Source organism: Salvelinus sp. IW2-2015, linkage group LG4q.1:29 (genome assembly GCF_002910315.2).
Source record: "Salvelinus sp. IW2-2015 linkage group LG4q.1:29, ASM291031v2, whole genome shotgun sequence".
NCBI lineage: Eukaryota > Metazoa > Chordata > Actinopteri > Salmoniformes > Salmonidae > Salvelinus > Salvelinus sp. IW2-2015.
In genome coordinates, this window is record NC_036842.1 from 10,718,106 (window position 1) to 10,737,094 (window position 18,989).

The window sequence follows — 18,989 nt, forward strand, 5'->3', positions numbered from 1 at the left end:
AAGTTCAACACTTTTGCAAATGCCATTAGTATAGAGMGCATGTAGAAATTCACTTCTAAAGCGTATTTGAAATTACACAGGAAGTACATCCTATAACCTTTCACCCTCTTCAAAAGTGTCATGAGGCTGGCGGGCTAGCTGCTACACTTGTTTACACCGAAGACTAGAATAATTTGCTTATCACACATTGTGTTAACAATTAATTACGTCCGGACTTCTTTCTGTAGGGTAAGATGTAAGAAAAGTAGCGAGCGTTATTCAACAAATCTCACTTAACGTTAGCTAGCTAACGTTAGCTTGCAGCTTAGAATAAACAGGGTTTAGCCCGCGTTTTTAGCTATTTTAGTGTTAGCAATATGTGCTAATATGTGCTATTAACCTACTATATAACTAGTTTAGATAGCTAACTCATCCAGTTTCACAAGTTAGTCGCCACACTTACTTTTATAACTTCCAATAGCCTTCTTTTGATAAACAAGTGTTGTGTRTAACTAATTTAATTGGCTGGCTAACGTTAGCTCGCCAACGTTAACTAGCTACAGAGTCWTTGCAGAACGTGGAGATGGGGTTGGACAGGCTAAATTGAGCTTGCTAGTTGGCTACTCTATGTTWGCCATATAATCAACTCCGTCTATGTCCGTACTGCTTTTCATCTGTCGTATAGTTTGCAAGTTAGGGGACATGTCTGTCCGTAAAGTTGCACCTGCGGTGACAGTCTGGTTTGTTTGTGGTTGGAKTTTGACCACGGCTGACGTCACAGTGGTGCTGAAATGTTATTTTCATCTTCTCATGCGAATCTCATCAGTCTCACAGTGTCAAACATGCCGTCCAYCTTGGGACCCAGCAGTCCTGCTGCTGCCCTTGCGGAAGCGCTGGAGAGCTCCGGCCGGCTCATAGACAGACACCTTCAGGATGACCGCTGCTTCCCTGATCTCTCAGAGCTTCTTAATGTCCCYTCACACAGTAAGTCAAGTAGTTGGCGGTGCAAGGTTATATGTTCAAGTTTGTCATATCAATTCATCTCACAAGACACTTTAGCCCTGTTATTTTGGCTGTAGCCAGCTTACTGTGKCTAGGGAGGCTACAGCCACATCTCAGGGCTTAGTTCACTCCGCACTCTGTGTTGCAGACATGCCATCTTTGTCTGGGGGGWCGGACATGGACTACCCTCTTCAGGGACCTGGGCTGATCAGTGTGCCAAACCTCCCTGAGCTCAGTGCAGTCCGAAGGGTTCCCCTACCCCCTGAGCTGGTGGAGCAATTCAGYCGTATCCTTTTCAGAGACTAGRGGRAGGAAAGGGGGRTACCTAGTCAGTTGTACAACTGAATGCCTTCAACTGAWTTGTCTTCCGCATTGAACCCAACCCCTCTGAATCAGAAWACACATAGGGAGCTGTGTCTAACTGTCCAGGTCTCACCCATAGAACTCAGAAATGCCTGTGCAGGATTATGTGAACTGTGTAAAACTAACCACCATTTCAGAAAAGCTGCCCAGCCCTTAACCTTCCCCTAACAGATATGCAGTGCAATTGTATGATGGGAGTTTTTCCTGAAATCTGTCGAGCATGGCTCACCATTGACAACGATATCTTCATGTGGAATTATGAGGATGGGTGAGTACCAAGCACTCATAAATTAAGTTATTTAGTAAAAAAACAAAAACATTGCAAGAGCAGTAAACATGGACCCATTTTCATTGGACACTGTCATCACTTTGTTCCACAGGGGGGACGTTGCATATTTTGACGGGCTCAGTGAAACCATCCTGTCCGTGGGGCTGGTCAAACCTAAAGCAGGTAAAATGGCAACACACTTTCACTTGAGCTGTGTTTTCTTTATTCAAAATTACAACAGCTCTGTAGGTGTTTGGGTTCAAGGCCCAGTGCAGTCAAAAATGTGATTTTTCACTCTGAAAGATCTCCAGAGTTCCTCTGTGATGATTGGAGAAACTTCCAGAAGTACAAGCATCTCTGCAGCACCACCAATCAGGCCTTTATGGTAAGACTGGCCAGACGGAAGCCACTCCTCAGTAAAAGGCACATGAAAACCTGCTCGGAGTTTGCCAAAAGGCACCTTAAGACTCTCAGACCATGAGAAACAAGATTCTCTGGTCTGATGAAACCAAGGTTAAACTCTTTGGCCTGAATGCCAAGTGTCATGTTTGGAGGAAACCTGGCACCATCCCTACAGTGAAGCATGGTGATGGCAGCATCATGCTGTGGGGATGTTTTTCAGTGGCAGAGACTTGGAGACTAGTCAGGATCAAGGCAAAGATGAACGGAGCGAAGTAAAAAGAGATCCTTGATGAAAATCCACTCCAGAGCGCTCAGGACCTCAGACTGGGGACGAAGGACAAGGACCCTAAGCACACAGGCAAGACAACGCAGGAGTGGCTTCGGGACAAGTCCCTAAATGTCCTTGAGTGGCCCAGCCAGAGCCCGGACTTGAACTCAATCAAACATCTATGGAGAGACCTAAAATCAGCTGTGCAGCAGCGCTCTCCAACCTACCTGACAGAGCTTGAGAGGATCTGCAGAGAACAACTGGAGAAACTCCCCAAATACAGGTGTGCCAAGCTTGTAGCATCATACCCAAGAAGACTCGATGCTGTAATCGCTGCCAAAGGTTCTTCAACAAAGTACTGAGTAAAGGGTCTGAATACTTACGTATATGTGATATTGACATTTTTTTATTTGTATAAAATGTGCAACATTTTCTAAACCTATTTTTGCTTTGTCATTATGGGGGGAAAACGATTTATTCAATTTTAGAATGAGGCTGTAACCAGAGAGCTGGTTGAGAGAATGCTAAGATAAAGGGACTTTCTTTGAAGAATCTCAAATAAAATATTTTTTGATTTGTGTAACACTTTTTTGGGGTACTACATGATTCCATATGTGTTATTTAATCATTTTGATGTATTCACTATTCTACAATGTAGAAAATTGTGAAAAATACAGGAAACCCCTGGAATGAGTAGGTGGCCAAACCTTTGACTGGTACTGTGTATAGATATTATGTACACCTATCTAGTACCGGGTCAGACCCCCCCTTTGCCTACAGAACAGCCTGAATCCTCTGGGGCATGGATTCTATAATGTGCCGGAAAAGTTTGTTGCCAGGAAAACATTCCTTACACTACTGCCACCAGCATGTACCAATGACACCAGGCAAGATGGGTTCATGGACTCATGCTGCTTTCGCCAAATCCTGATTCTGTCATCAGCATGACTCCACAGCATTCGTCGGACCAGGCAATATTTTCCCACTCCTTAGTTGTCCAGTGATTCCGTGTCCACTGGAGCCGGTTCTTCTTGTTTTTAGCTTATAGGAGTGGAACCCGGTCTGGTCGTCTGCTGCGATAGCCCATCTGTGACAAGGATCAACGAATTGTGCTTTCTGATATGCTGCTCTGCACACCTGTTGTACTGCATAATTATTTGCCTGTCTGTGGCCCGCCTGTTAGATGGCACGATTTTTGCCATTTTCCTTCGACTAGCTGTTTTCACCCACAGGACTGTCGCTGATTGGATGTTATTTGTTTGTTGAGCTATTCTCTGTGTACCCTAGACACTGTCGTACGTGGAAAGCCCAGGATGGCGGCCGTTTCTGAGATACTTGATCCGTCGCTCCTGGCACCGATCGTACCGCGCTCAAAGTCACTTAGGTCACTAGTTTTTCACATTCTAGCATTCAATCAAACATTAAGTGAATGCTTCAATGCCTGTCTGCCTGCTTTATATAGCAGGCCACGGCCAAGTGAATCACTGTCTGTAGGAGCGAGCCTTTTTTGTGAACAGGGTGGTGTACCTAATAAACTTATTTCCACACTGAGGCTGGAATAATATTGTGAAAACGATAATGCCCATTTAGTGTAAGAGCTGTTTGGGGGGGGAAAGCCTGATATTTCAACCTGTTGTGACGGAATAGAGTTTTTGCCTGCCTGGTGACATCACCAGGCTGTAAATTATTTAATAGACCAATAAGAAAGTGTTCCAAACCTCTTTGCCAATAACGGATAGTTTTCCCCTCCCCACTCAGACCACTCCCAGACAGTCCTAGCTAATTTTTAGCTTGAGAAATTACTCTTCGCTAAGAAGCTATTTTTGTGTCTTGTTWTCAATCTAAAATGGTCAAAAATCTAAGAGTAAGGTACTTAATTGTTACCCAAAAACATTTGATATTGAGATAAAAATGGCTGCATTGGACCTTTTTTAACTTAATTTTTTCCACAGGGATTTTCCAGCCACACATCCACTTCYTGTTGGTCCTAGCCACTCCTGTGGATGTAGTGATCCTGGGGCTCAGCTTTCCTAAAGCTCAGGCAGGTGAGTAATGATGATCCTCCTAGACCTGAAGCACACAACCCGGTGTCATCAATACGGCATACAGTTTTGAAATTGGTTGATTGGTTTAATTATGTTTGTGTTGTTGGTATTAGTATTAAAGTCYTACTCCAGTCTCCTTTTCACCTCATTTAACACCTTATTTACTTAAGGGGATACTTTGGGATTTTGGCAATGAKGCAGATTAACTCCTGGACACCATTTTTGTCTCTGATTGTAGTTGCTAACTAGCTGTTGTGCAATTGCTATCTAAGYATGCTAGCGGAYACCCATAGACTTCCAATCATGTTTATGCTAGTTAGCATTGGCCCCCGAAACTACCTCTAACTTCATTCATACTTGACAAAGACAAAAATGGTATCCAGGTGTTCATCTGACTCTGGGGAAGTAGGTAAAGGGGCCTCATTGCCAAAATCTCAAAGTATCCTTTTAACAAATGGCACATCTCAATAGGTGTTCCGGGTGTCCTCATGACATGGCACAAGTGGGGGGTGCTCTTTTCTTCTTTTGTTCTCTATTGTTCCTCAAGCAAGATGGGAGGCTAATGACATCACAAAGTCACCATCAGTCCAACTGCTTGAATGACCTACTCCTTTAATTTTGCAGTTGCCTAAACACAAATAAAACATACATACTAATAAAAGTCATATTTTACCCTTTAGCAGTACTTAGAAGTACTGTTTAAGTAGTTTTTTGGGGTATCTTTACTATTTTATATTTGACAACTTTTACTTCATTACATTCCTAAAGAAAATAATGTAGTTTTTACCCTATACAATTTCTCTGACACCTAAAAGTACTCAATACATTTTGAATGCTTAGCAGGACAGGAAAATGATACAATTCACACACTTAACAAGAGAACATCCTGGTCATAGCTACTGTAGGGCTGGGCGGTACACCGTATTTGACTATATATCGGTATTTATGCACGGACCGGTTTGGGTTTTTACTTTACCTTCTATAACGGTATTTTAATGTTTGGTTTGTTAAATGTAATACGCCTTGTGTAACGTCCATTTTTATAGTTTGCTCTGCTACTTGAGTCATCTCGCTCCCTCTCTCTCCATGCTGCTTTCCACACAGACCTAGTGCCACCCGGTCACTCAAGGAGCGCATTTGTTGTTGCTTGACCACGAGACACTTTCATTCAGTCTGCATGGTCAATGCAGCACATAAAACAATGTTGATGACAACGATGKTGTTTCCACTTTGATCTTAATATAAATCCACAAGCGTTATATAATTACAATATTAGTTTGTGTTTCTTACATCTACAAACAGCTAGTTTTGTATTTTCTTAGCAAGTTAAGCTAAATTGTGTTAGCTGACTAACTAGCTAACAAAAGTACTGAGTCAGAGCAAACGTAGCTAGCTAATACAGCCTGATACCATTACTGGTGGAGGCTTAAATCAGCATGTTTATGCAACAGTATCTTCTAAATCAAAGCGGAATAGGCGAAGCATGAATATGTTGGCTATATGAATAAAGATTTAATGTAGCCAAAGATTATAGGGTCCCCTAGGAAACACTGAACATCACTTTGGTTCCTACCTATGTCACAATAACTCGTCTATGGCATTTTCATTCGTTGTCATGTCAAACACTGTATTCAAAGTGCCCACTTTTATTTATATTCTAACTATAGAATTATAATAAATTATATTTCCATGATTCCAAAAGTTCACCCAAGGGTTTTGATCGCAATTGCAACATTTGGTTAAATAAGGCCTAGTATTTTTGCGTATATCGTGGCAGTATGGAAATACCCTACTGCCTCTGATCTGGCGGACTCACTAAACACACATGCTTAGTTTGTAAATTGTGTTGGAGTGTGCCACTGGCTATCGGTAAATTAAAAAGAAAATGGTGCCATTTGGTTTGCTTAATATAAGGAATTTGAAAGTATTTGTACTTTAAAACCAAAGTATATTTAAAACCAAATACTTTTAGACTTTTACTCAAGTAGTATTTTACAGGGTGACTTTTACTTGAGTAATTTTCTATAAAGTTATCTTTTACTTTTACTCAAGTATGACAATTGGGTACTTTTTCCACCACTGCCCTTTAGTCTGTGTGTGTGTACTTTACTGTATTTATACTTGGGATATCGCTTTTCAACAGGAAAAGTATAAAAATCACTGGAGGATGTCTTTAACCCACCATGGACTACTTCAGAAATTGATCTACTCTCTCTCAACTTTACTTTCCTCTGTTCCTCTCCCTCTCTTTATCAGGGTTGAATGACAGCATGTCTGGAGGGATGCAGTTACTACCAGACCCGCTGTACTCCATCCCCACAGACAACACCTACCTCCTGGCCATCACTTCCACCGACCTGGGCCGCATCTTCCTGGCAGGGAAAGATGGCTGCCTGTATGAGGTAGCCTACCAGGCCGAGGCAGGCTGGTTCAGCCAACGCTGTAAGAAGATTAACCACTCCAAAAGCAGCCTGTCCTTCCTAGTCCCCTCTCTGCTCCAGTTCTCCTTCTCTGAGGACGGTAAGGATAGTTCGGAGGCTCCTTGTGGAATTGGAACTTTCTTATGCTCTAGTTCTTGAATTGAATTTGACAACTTTTCTATCTTGGTGCCCCACAGACCCGGTAGTGCAGATTGCCATTGACAACTCCCGTAACACACTCTTCACCCGCTCAGAGAAGGGGGTTCTACAGGTACACAATCCATAAGAGTTTAACTATTTGAATGGTAGCACTGTAGTAAATATCAATATGTTTATTTGTGGAATTGGATGATGCTTTGGGTAGAACTTTGTCAGACATTTCAAAATGTTCTATTTAGGACAGGGGTTCCCAAATTTATTTCATGCACGACCCCATTTTGATATCTGAAAATTATGTGATTAACAGCCGGTGTTTACTTTTTTATTTGGGACTTGCAGTCAATTGCAAAACATTGTAACAGTATTTCTGATTGTCTTGTCAACTCACCATCACATACTTTTAATTTGGGCCTATAACAGCCAATTGCTAATTGGACTGGCATAATGTATCCTATCTCATCACCACTGATGAGATCGGTGTGCTTCATTCATGTCGCATTGGAGCTGCTGAAGGTCAGGGGGCGTGGTCAACAGTRCGCACCTCATCTCTGCTGTCACATCCAACCTGGATCGATATTTGGTTTTAATGCAGACGAGAGCAATTAATCCAGCTTCACACAGATGTGAGTTGGCAAAGGGTACCATGAGTTTTAACGCTCTGTGAGAGACTGCAGGGTATTCCCTTCTGAGTCAGGAACCAAAACTCCTCCGTGATGGACCCGTCAATGCTTTGTCTGCAGCATATGTACACATGACTGCTCGAAAGGCCGCACTTGACTGTTGCACTTGGATTATTCTGATTCAAGCGCATTTCCCCACGATCTAAGSGTACTCTGGTTGAGTTTTATCTTTTTAGATTTCAATAGTTTAAATTTAGATTTTTAAGTTTAACCACGTTACAATGATTTTGAGATACAATGACGATACGTAATTTGAATGCGCAAAAAATCWGGATTTTGGAAATTCTCCCACGACCACATTTTCATATCAGGCGACTCCACGTGGGGTCGCGACCCCTAGTTTGGGAAACGCTGAATTAGGACCTTGAGTTAAAAGCTGATGTTGTCTGTTCCAGGTGTATGATCTGGGTGTAGATGGGCAGGGTATGAGCCGTGTGGCGGCCATGTCACAGAGTTCCATCGTGGCTGCAGCAGGAAACGTTGCCAGGTTCGTCAGCTACTCCTCACCTCTGGTTAAATCCAGAGTGCTAGTGAATGGTTCAGATGGTCAAAGCTCATCACTGCTTGAGAACAAATCAAAATTAATCTCTTTGTTCTTTTATATCGCTCCATATAGGACCATAGATCGCTCTGTGTTTAAACCCATCATACAGATCTCTGTGATAGACAGATCGGAGTCGTCCGACTGCCACCTGCTGGCTGTCACTCATGCAGGTAAGGAGACGGACTGACATGGGAGAGGATATAGAGGCCATACTGACTTTCTTTTCATTGCAGAATAAGTATGTACAAAGACCTTATGTAGGTCTCTATCTCTGCTTTTAGGAGTGCGTCTCTACTTCAGCACTGCTCCCTTTGCCCCACCACATGTCAAGCAGCCAGGGGCACGCCCTTGTCTGCTTGCTCTGGTCCATGTCCGCCTGCCTCCAGGCTTCTCTGCCTCCTCCACCCTGCAGAAGCCTGCCAAGGTCCACAAGGCTCTGCACAGCAAAGGTAAAAGCCACCCTGCAGTCTATACGCTATCCTGTTATAAATGGTCCTCCTAAAGGTTTACTCATGTGTCTCTGGTGTTGATCCCTACAGGAGTTCTCCTGATGGCAGCGTCTGAGACTGAGGACAGTGACATCCTGTGGTGCATCAACCATGACTCCTTCCCCTTTAAGAAACCCCTGATGGAGGCTCAGGTGGGAGCTGAGGGAGTGAGGGTCATAGTTAATTAGAGATGTAAAACCTCATCTGCTTTAGAGCTGACATTAGACACTACTATGTGTAGTCAAAAACCCCGCTTACTTTGCAATGCATATGCTATGATTTAGTTTCCTTTTAAATGTAGTATTTGTTTGGCTTCAAAGAATATTATAGCTCATATTGTCTGTGTATATCATTGCAGATGATGTCCAATGTAGATGGCCACTCCTGGGCGCTTTGTGCCATCAAGGAGGAGAAGGCACCTAAAATCTCTACCCCCCTGAATAAGGATCAGGTTCCCCTCACTGACTCTCCTRTCGTGGTGCAGCAACACAATGTCCCTCCGCAGAAATTTGTCCTTCTCTCTGCCAAGGTACGGTCAAGATTTTCCGGCTTAGTTTGTACTGCGTGAATGGCACTGTAAATTCACACGGTCGATGAAACTTGTTCACTCTTGTCTGTCATTTTGTGAACAAATGTATATACATGGGTTGTTATTCATGGTCTTCCAGGGAAGTCACATCTTCCACAAGTTGCGGCCGGTGGACCAGCTGCGCCACCTACTGGTGAGCGGTACTGGTGGCGAGAGTGAAGAAGTCGAACGCTTCTTCAAACTGCACAGGGTAGAGGAGTCTCTCATTACTCATTGTCTTGTTACTGCAAGCACCGCTACACACACTCTTTCTTTCTCTGTTTGTTGATCTAACCCTCCTCTTCACCTCAGGAGGAGCAGGCGTGTGCCACTGCTCTGATAGTAGCCTGTTCCAGTGCTGCCTGCGACAGAGAGGTGTCTCAGTGGGCCACCAGRGCCTTCTTTAGGTATGGAGGAGAGGCTCAGATGAGGTTCCCCTCGGCTCATTCTGCTCCTAGCAACGTCGGAGCGCTGTTCGGCTCTCCTGTACCAGGTGAGGCGCATCTGAGGAAGGATTTCTGCTTAAAGCCAAATTCCCATTCCCGAATTCCCATTCGTTGTAGCATGCCAATGGCAATAATGCCCTAGTCGAAATCCCTTGTATAAGTTGTACACAGTGCGTTGCAATTAGACTGCTCATGAATGAGAAGTTGTCTGTCGGGCATCACTTGTCTTACTTCCTGCCTGCCTGTTGTTTTAGGGTCCCCTATGCCGGTTGGTAGCAGTCCAATGCCTAACCCTAGTTTCTTAGCAACGCCTGTTCCAGGTACACTGCCCTWTTTTCTGTCTTTTTTTTTGTTGCAGAGTGCCTTGCCCGTCGACAGTACTCAACACATTCACCCACTGAATATTAGCAACATTCGAGTGTTTAATGTGTGTGTGCCCTGACAACAATCTCTTAGGTATGATGCCCCAGAGTGTGTCTACGCCCTATATACCTGCCACGCCCATGCCCTCCGCCCCCATCACTGGCATGTCTTCTGGGCCAGAGGTGGTCTTCTCAGGGAAACACAATGGCATCAGTGTCTACTTCGCACGCATAATGGGGTCAGTCCCCTCACCTGGATAGCGTACTGTACTCAGGCCTCGCTTCCGTACTCGGGGAAATGCAATATTTTTACTTTGTACTGGACTGAGAGACGTTTCACTTATAGCATGGCTTGAGTGACTTCACTAACTTGTGAACGTTATTGATTAACAGTAATATCTGGGACGGGAGTCTTGCTGTTGAGAAGACCATCAGTAAAGGAAATCAGGCTGTCAGTATTGTGAGTATTGCATTAACAGCATATTACAGTCCTCCTTTGCAAGTTAATTTGAGGATGATCAATCTCTCTCTCTCTCTCCCCCAGTTGGAGAGCACAGCCAGCTCATCTGATCTGGAGTCAGTTCTTCTGGAGCTCCGTGGTCTGAAGGACTTCCTGGATAAGAACTCCCAGTTCAGCCCCTCGTCTCTGGGGGCAGCCAGGTAAGACAGAGTCTTGGACCCTGCCTCTCCCCATGGCCAAGAGCTGGGCTGGCTGCTTTATGGGAGGTACTATATATCCACACTTCTATGGTCATCTAGTGAAATGAATAGTATTTGATTTGCATGTTGAACTCCACCMATCTGCAGTTTCAGCTCTCCAGCCAATCTGCAGCAGCGTCTGCTGGGCTTCATGCGGCCTGATGGAGGAGCCAGTTCTCAGCAGGTCCAGCAGGAACTCCAGAGGAAGTACCACAGTAAGTAATGTGTGGATGTTAAACTGTCATTCCAAATCAAGGAGCAACTAGAATGACCGCATTGTTGGAGTAGAATCCTAACACCAATGAGAACACACTATTCTTATATTTTTGGGTCTCTGTACTCTGTGACTACTGTTTCTCTCTCTTCCCCGTCCACAGCCGAGGCTCAGGCCTATGAGAAGATGTCCCTGCAGGGTATCCAGCAGCTGGTGCATCGCTCCTGTCAGACCCTGGCCCTGTGGAAGCTGCTGTGTGACCACCAGTTCAGCATCATCATCTCTGAACTACCCATGGTAAGCTTCCAGCACCAATGACCTCACTGTGGACTGGTTTCCCGGGCACAGATTAAGCCTAGTYCATTCTCCGTTGGGATAGATTTTTWATCCAGGACCAGGCTTAATCTGTCCGGGAAACCAGCGCTGGWTATTCAGGATGTGCAGGATTACATTGTGCTGTCAGTCAGACTAATTCATCTAATTGGTTAATCAACACACACTCCCCTCCGTATTTATTTGAACAGTGCAGCTAAAATGTGTACATTCGTGTCTATACTCCAGCATTTTGGATTTGAGATCAAATGTTTCAAATGAGGTGACAGTACAAAATGTCACCTTTCATTAGAGGGTATTTTAATAGATATCTGTTTAACCGTTTACAAATGTAAGCACTTTATGTATCTAGTCTCCCCCCAAAATTGGTACCCTCCCCTATTATTGGTAATGGTGAGAGGTTAGCRTTTTGGTGGGGTATGGTCTTTGTTCCTCTAACTTTCTCACTTCATCATTAGTCATGATTACCCGTAACCATAGCAGCATCCACATTAATGTAGACGTGTTCAGAAACATTTATTATTATTATTATTTACAATAAAAGTGACTACAAAATGACAATACATTATTTACCATTCATTTGTATTGGGCACAACATAATCCGAAATGCAACCAAAACGAACTGCGAAAGCATCTAAGAAGTTTGTGGAGTCACAAGCTTGATGCAGTTAAGGAATGATAGGAATATGGGACCAAATACTACACKTTTAACTACACTGCACAAAAATATAAATGCAACATGCAAAGTGTTGGTCCCATGTTTCATGAGCTGAAATAAAAGTTCCCAGAAATGTTCCATAAGCTTATTTCTCTCAAATGTTGTGTACATATTTGTTTACATCCSTGTTAGTRTGAGMATTTCTCCTTTGCCAAGATAATCCATCCACCTGACAGGTGTAGCATATCAAGAAGCTGATTAAACAGCATGATCATTACACAGGTGCACCTTGTGCTGGGGACAATAAAAGGCCACTAAAATGTGCAGTTTTGTCACACAACMMAATGCCACAGATGTTTTGAGGGAGCSKGCAATTGGCATGCTGACTGCTGGAATGTCCACCAGAGCTGTTCCTATGTATGATATGTATGAACATTCCCTCAAATAAAAGGTGACATTTTGTATTGTCACAGCATATGAAACATTTGATCTCAAATCCAAAATGCTGGAGTGTGGAGACAAATTTCTACATTTTAGCTTCACGGTCCAAATAAATACGGAGGAGGGTGTATTTCTGAAGTGTTTTGTAAAGATGTCTCCTGTCTGTAACCCGTGTGTGACTTGTAATAGGAGTTCCAGGACCAGATGAAGGGGGCGAGTTTTAAGGACGTGGTGATCCGGGGTCGAGAGCTGACCGGAGCTCTGATCACAGCCCTCATCAACGTCTACATCAAAGACTCCGCCTCTGTAGATGCCATCAGCACCCACCTTAGAGACATCTGTCCTTTGCTGTACAGCAGCGACGACAGCGTCTGCTCAAAGGTAGTCTACAAACACACGCGCTGTGTTTTTATTTGTCTATATGACAGGGAAGATGTCCATCCAATTTTGACTACAAGGTTAATTCCCATCTGCAGTCCCTGGGCAAAGTTTGATAGCATCCACTGTTGCCTCCTCAGTCTTCTTTTTCCCTTTACAACTGTATCTCAGAACTAAATCTCCCCCTCCCTCTGTCCCTCCCAGGCTAATGAGTTGCTGCAGGGCTCCAGACAGATCCAGACTAAGATCGATAAGGAGAGAACACTGAGAGAGTCACTACAACTCTACCAGCTGATCAGCCAACACACAGACCTRCCACTGGTCTGYTCCCAGTACAGACAGGGTAAGGCTCCACACACACCTGGCCATCACACTAATACTATTTGAAATGTCCTTGACTCTTCGTGCTTAGTGTGGATGGGACGCTAAGGGTGTTTCTTTCTCTCAGTGCGTTTTTATGAGGGGGTGCTTGAGCTGTGCCTGACTGCAGCAGATAAGAAGGATCCTCAGAGGCTGGGACCTCACTTCTATAAGAACGGAGAACCAGAGGAGGACCAGGCTGGAGCACTGGCCTTCCAGGAGAGGTAACGAACCACATGTTCACGTTGATCATGAGACTGTGGTAATAGAGATCTGCTAAGGGACGTCCTGGCCCTTTTATTTTCTCCCTTGTGCTGACAGACTGACCACCCCCTCGTCTCCTCCTGTAGGTTGTCATGTTATAAGTGCATCACAGACACCATGCAGGAGCTGGTGAACCAGAGTAAAGCTGCTCCTCAGTCTCCCAGTGTCCCTAAGCAGCCAGGACCCCCTGTTATGACCTCTGACCCCAACATGCTGAGTAATGAGGATGCCACCGCCCACGTAAGTGCTGTGTGGAGGAGACTGTTACCCCCAATAACAATAATAGGAATTTGTTTACAAAAATAATAATAGCATTATTTTTTAGTATAAGGCTGAAAATGTTTAGTCCAAAGATTTTGGACTCAATTCATTCATGCTATGGATGAGCTATCTCATGATCTTCTCGTTCTCCCTGGCAGTTTGAGCAGGTCATTGGTCTGGCCCAGAGGTCACAGGATGAACTCTTCCACATAGCCCTCTACAACTGGCTGATACAGGCTGACCTCACCGACAAGCTTCTGGAGGTAAGAACCTTCTGGCATTGTCCCACAGTCACGGCCTGAGATGCCTGGTTCTGTTCTTTATAGTGGATGAGTATATTGCATTAAACTGATCTTTTGTTGTGGTTTATTATCGTCTGTCTCTCTCTCTGTTTCTCTGTGTGTGTGTCCGCTATCCAGGTGAACTCTCCATACCTGGAGGAACACCTGATGCACATGATCAAGCAGGACCAGAGTAAGGTGCGGAACATGGACCTGCTGTGGCGGTACTATGAGAAGAGCCGTAGCTTTGGCAAGGCAGCTCACGTCCTGGCCAGGCTCGCTGACATGCACAGGTACGACCTAACAGCCCCCCGAGTCTTAATGTGCCATTTCCACACACTGTGTGTCTCAGTGGTAGAGCCCGGCGCTACCACTGACATATGAAAATGGCCTCATTCATGWTGATTCTGAGCGACGTTAAAAAGGAGTACGAACATCTTATACATGTGTCTGTCTGTGTGCAGTACTGAGATCTCCCTGAAGCAGAGGCTGGAGTACATCTCCAGGGCCATCCTGTCAGCCAAGAGCTCCTCTTGCATCTCTGCTCAAGGAGCTGAAGGGGAGTTCCTGCATGAGCTGGAGGAGAAGATGGAGGTACGGGGGAGGGGAAATAACTCCTCGCTGAATTTTTAGGTTTTGACCCCTTTTTGATAAGGTTTAGATTTGGGCTCTGTCAACTCTAGCTGATATTGTTGGTCCTGCCTCCCAGGTGGTGCGTATTCAGGTCCAGATCCAGGAGACTCTGAGCAGACGTTACTCCCAGCATCCCTCTGTACAGGGAGCCATGTCACAACTGGATTCCGAGCTTATGGACATCACCAAGGTAACGGTGCATGGATATCTAACATTGCCCCTCACTCCAATAGTTCTGTTTGGTAATACATYTTCCTCCCGTACAGTAAATGTTTTAATACCCCTGTCCTTTGTCCTATCTAGCTGTATGGGGAGTTTGCAGATCACTTCCGGTTGTCTGAATGCAAACTGGCCATCATCCACTGTGCTGGTCACTCTGACCCCATCCTGGTGCACTCTCTGTGGCAGGAGATCATGGAAAAAGGTGTGTACAGACAAGTGCTCCTGACGTTATCCAACGCGTTTGTCTCTTGCGTAGTTAAGGAATAGACCTAACTACTCCGAAACTGGGTGGTTGGTTACGTGTAGTCTTACAAAGCTATACATGTTAATTTCTCTGATAATCATAAAAACTAGATTGTATCCACTTCCTTATTTCCCTTTTTGTCGCATAGAGATGTATGGAGATGGCAAATTATCTCTCAATTGTGCTCCCCGTGCACTCAAGACGGCCATAATGGGACAGATTCAACGTTGCGGTCTCCATACATCTCTATGCGACAAACGGAAGTGGATAGAATCTAGATTTTATGATTATCAGAGAAATGAACATATTGGTAAAATATTGATAACGATGTATAGCTTTGTAAGACTATAAATGACCAACCACCCAGTTTCGGAATAGTTAGGTCTATTCCCCTGCTTTTGAGAGGAGCTGGCTACTGTACCGGGAGACTTCACGGAATTGCGTTAAGCTAACAATTTGCTAGCTTCAATAATCTCCAAACTGCACTCGGACATAAAATGGTATCCATGAGTTCGTCTGGCTCTGGGTAAGTAGATAAACAACCTAAATCTCTAATTCTGTTATTTTTCCTTTATTCCAGAGCTGGGTGACAGTGTGGCCATGAGTCCAGCTGACAGGATGAGAGCTCTGAGTCTCAAACTGGTGTCTCTGGGGAAAATCTACGCAGGAACACCCAGATACTTTCCTCTAGGTAAAACCACAGGCCTACTTTCATTTATTCAGCCAATTCTCTGATTCTCCTCTATGTAAGACATCCATGCTTAGTGTAATTACATTAGCAGTTCATTATGTATGTCTCAGGTGTTATGTCTATAGGGTCTGGATGTTTAATCTGTAATTGCTTCATTATCCACCAACACCTGTCCTATGTTGTCTCCTACCATTGAACTACAGAGATGGGCAAATTGTTTAATGTACAGTACTTTTCCACTGTCTTGTCTCCAGAATTCCTGGTGAAGTTTTTGGAGCAGGAGGTGTGTCATCTGAATTGGGACGTGGGCTTTGTCACCTTCACCATGCAGGAGATAGGAGTACAGCTCCCCCGTCTGCTGGAGGTCTACGACCAACTTTTCAAAACACGGGTATATCGCTCAATTAAATTCGATGACCATTATTCTTCCCTGAGGGGCAATTATTGCTGGCAGTTTTGGGATACAAATAGATAAAGATACTCTTAATAATAAAGGGTTATTATAAAATCMTATTTTGCACCTGTTCAACTTGAGCATTATTTGATTAATTAWTAAGGTTCTGTAGATATTAAAAGACTGAATGTCTCGAACTGTGGCTGTGTCTCCCAGGATCCGTGTTGGCAGCGTCTGAAGAAACCTCTCCACCTGGTAGAGTGTATACATGTGCTGCTGTCAGGATACGTAGAGGACCCCAGCAGAGTACCAACATATGACCGGTAACTAACCAATCACCACGTGTGCTAACCGTCGTTGCTCTCTTCATTATGCAATGCTTCTCATTTGAAAACATATCAACCCGTGTACGTATGTAGTCATGACAATTATTGTTTGTAAACATGTTTAAAATGTATCTCTAATTTATCTAATACGCTCAGTCTAACTCCTATTCCTCCTTCCCCCCATCTTGTCAGACGGCGGTTCACTAATGTGTGTCTGGATAACATCTGTGGTTACCTGGTGGAGCTGCAGTCCCTGAGTCCTAACTCTACCCTGCGGCTCACCATCGGCAACTTCAAGGCCCTGCAGGCCAAGCTGGAGAAAGTTCACTGAGGAGGTTCCCAGGGGTCACAGGAAGATCAGCAAGTAAAGAGACAGAATGAAACTGGTTTACAGTTCTGAATAACATGACTCTTCTGTATATCTCCTGTTCTGGCTGGTGTTTGATAGTGGAGTGATATTGAGAATACAKTTAGGTTTCTCAGACTGCAGTTGCGTCGCAAAGGACTACACCCCCGCATTTCTCATGAAGGGGTTATTGACCAGCTCACTACACCCCTGTCTTCAGACTTTTTACATCCTATTTTTAACTTATTTTATAAGTACAGTATGCATTTGTTTTGTGATATAAGCCTAGAAGTGAAGACAACTTATTGGTGGCTGTCTGAGGGAATAGTATTGGTTTCACAAATGAATGTTAGGCAAACATGAACTGTTGTCATACACAGAATTAGGGGACAATACTTTACAGGGATGGGATCGTCATTTACATATGGAGTTACTGTACTTATGTGGGTAAAATATATAGAATGTACGTATGTAGAGGAGAAATGCACTTACATGATTGCTGTGATGGCTTTGTCATTTGTTTAAACTTGAATCCACATGCTGGATATCACGCTGATATCATTCATGAGTGTCTTTCCTTCTACATGCCTGCCATGATTCAGGCCTAAGTATTTGTTCCATGGACATTAGCCTCTGATGCGAGCTGAGGACGCTGTCTTAATCACTCCACTCATTTAAACCCAGTTTAATCCCCCCCCACAGTTTAGATGTCAAGAAGACTGTTAAGCTGACAGTGTTTGGCTTTCTGTACCAATCAACCTCCGTAATACAGAGTAAAATATTGGTACTCCTAACATTATGCTAAGAATGCATTCTCTGCCAAAGGTTTATAATAACTTAACCTTACTTTTACATGTTTTGTTAGTATTTCTTATTTTTCTGAATGACTTAACACCTTAATCAGTGTGTCTGCTTTTGGCTGACTAGTTAAATGGCATTTAATTGACTGTATGAGTGTTGTACTCAACTGAGATTTCAGGGATGAGACAGAAATCCTCGATCCATGCCTTGTATAAGGGTGCTGTTCAAGTAGTTTTACTCTGAGAACTCAGGCCTGCAATGAGCAATTTTATAAAATAAGTCAATTTTACATACATAGAATAATTTCAATTCGTMATAGTTTTTTGGTTTAAGATTGTATTGGAAAAAATGTATAATAAAATTTGCAACCTGTTCAGTAAATAAAAAATAAACACTTTGATTTGAACTCTTTGCACAAGTGAATGTTCACAGATATCCATGTATGGGTCCCGTTGTGATATAAACTGGCCACAGTGTATCTAGTTTATCCATCTAGTACTGGGTGAGCCCCCCTTGCCTCCACAACAGCCTGAATTCTTCGGGGCGTGGACATGTCGCTCAATTGGTATCAAGGGACCTAACGTCTGCCAGAAACATTACAACACCGGCACCAGCCTGTAGTGTTGATACCGGGACGGATGTGGCCTTGGAATCATGCTGCTTACGCCAAATCCTGACTGCCATCGGCATGATGCAACAGGAACCGGGATTTGTCAGACCAGGTAATGTTTTGTCCAGTGTTGGTGATCGTGTGCCCAATGGAGCCGCTTGTTGTTTTTAGGTGATAGGAGTGGAACCCAGTGTGGTCGTCTGCTGCAATAGTCCATTCGTGACAAGGACCGACGAGTTGTTCGTTCCCGAGATGACGTTCTGCACACCACTGTTGTACTGCGCTGTTATTTGCCTGTTTGTGGCCTGACTGTTAGCTAGCACGATTCTTGCCATTCTCCTTCGACCTCTCTCATCAACAAGCTGTTTTCGCCCACAGGACTCCCGCTGACTGGATGTTTTTTGTTTGTCGCACCATTCTCAGGAAACCCTCGACACTGTCGTGCGTTAAAAGCCCAGGAGGACAGCCGTTTCTGAGATACTGGACCAGTGCGCCTGGCACCAATCATAGCATTCTAAAAGTTGCTTGGGTCACTCGTTTTGCCCATTCTAATGTTGAATCGAAGAGTAACTGGATGCCTGTCTGCATCCTGCTTTATATGACTCGCTGTCTGTAGGAGTGAACCGTTTTCGTTAAGAGGGTTGTGTACTTAATTGACCACTGAGTGTATACAGTGCCTTCGGAAAGTATTCAGATCCCTTGACCTTTTCCACATTTTATGTTACAGCCTTATTCTAAAATTGATTAAATAAATAAGAATCCTCAAATCTRCACACAAYACCCCATAATGACAAAGCGAAAACAGGKTAAGACTATTGCTAATTTMTAAAAAATAAACA

General features: G+C 43.9%; 1 protein-coding gene across 3 annotated transcripts; it reads left to right on the forward strand.

The window, feature by feature from the left end:
* The first annotated feature begins 123 nt into the window (after nt 1-123).
* Nucleotides 124-17,429, forward strand: nup155 (nucleoporin 155). Of its 3 annotated transcripts, none has more exons than XM_023983686.2 (34): nt 124-228; nt 806-963; nt 1,130-1,267; nt 1,516-1,612; nt 1,725-1,795; nt 4,235-4,327; nt 6,584-6,847; nt 6,945-7,018; nt 7,982-8,073; nt 8,203-8,300; nt 8,412-8,579; nt 8,670-8,770; nt 8,977-9,147; nt 9,287-9,397; nt 9,499-9,679; nt 9,887-9,952; nt 10,089-10,233; nt 10,388-10,454; nt 10,539-10,654; nt 10,802-10,908; nt 11,071-11,204; nt 12,529-12,720; nt 12,922-13,060; nt 13,166-13,301; nt 13,428-13,581; nt 13,761-13,865; nt 14,022-14,176; nt 14,348-14,477; nt 14,593-14,706; nt 14,820-14,940; nt 15,563-15,673; nt 15,928-16,064; nt 16,284-16,390; nt 16,586-17,429. In XM_023983686.2, the coding sequence occupies exons 2-34, from the start codon at nt 822-824 to the stop codon at nt 16,722-16,724; spliced, it is 4,176 nt and encodes a 1,391-aa protein (XP_023839454.1). In that variant the 5' UTR covers nt 124-228; nt 806-821; the 3' UTR covers nt 16,725-17,429. The 3 variants fall into 3 exon arrangements, with proteins under 3 accessions (XP_023839454.1, XP_023839457.1, XP_023839455.1); XM_023983687.2 differs by having other exon boundaries at nt 145-235; XM_023983689.2 differs by lacking the exon at nt 9,887-9,952.
* The last annotated feature ends 1,560 nt before the right edge of the window (nt 17,430-18,989 follow it).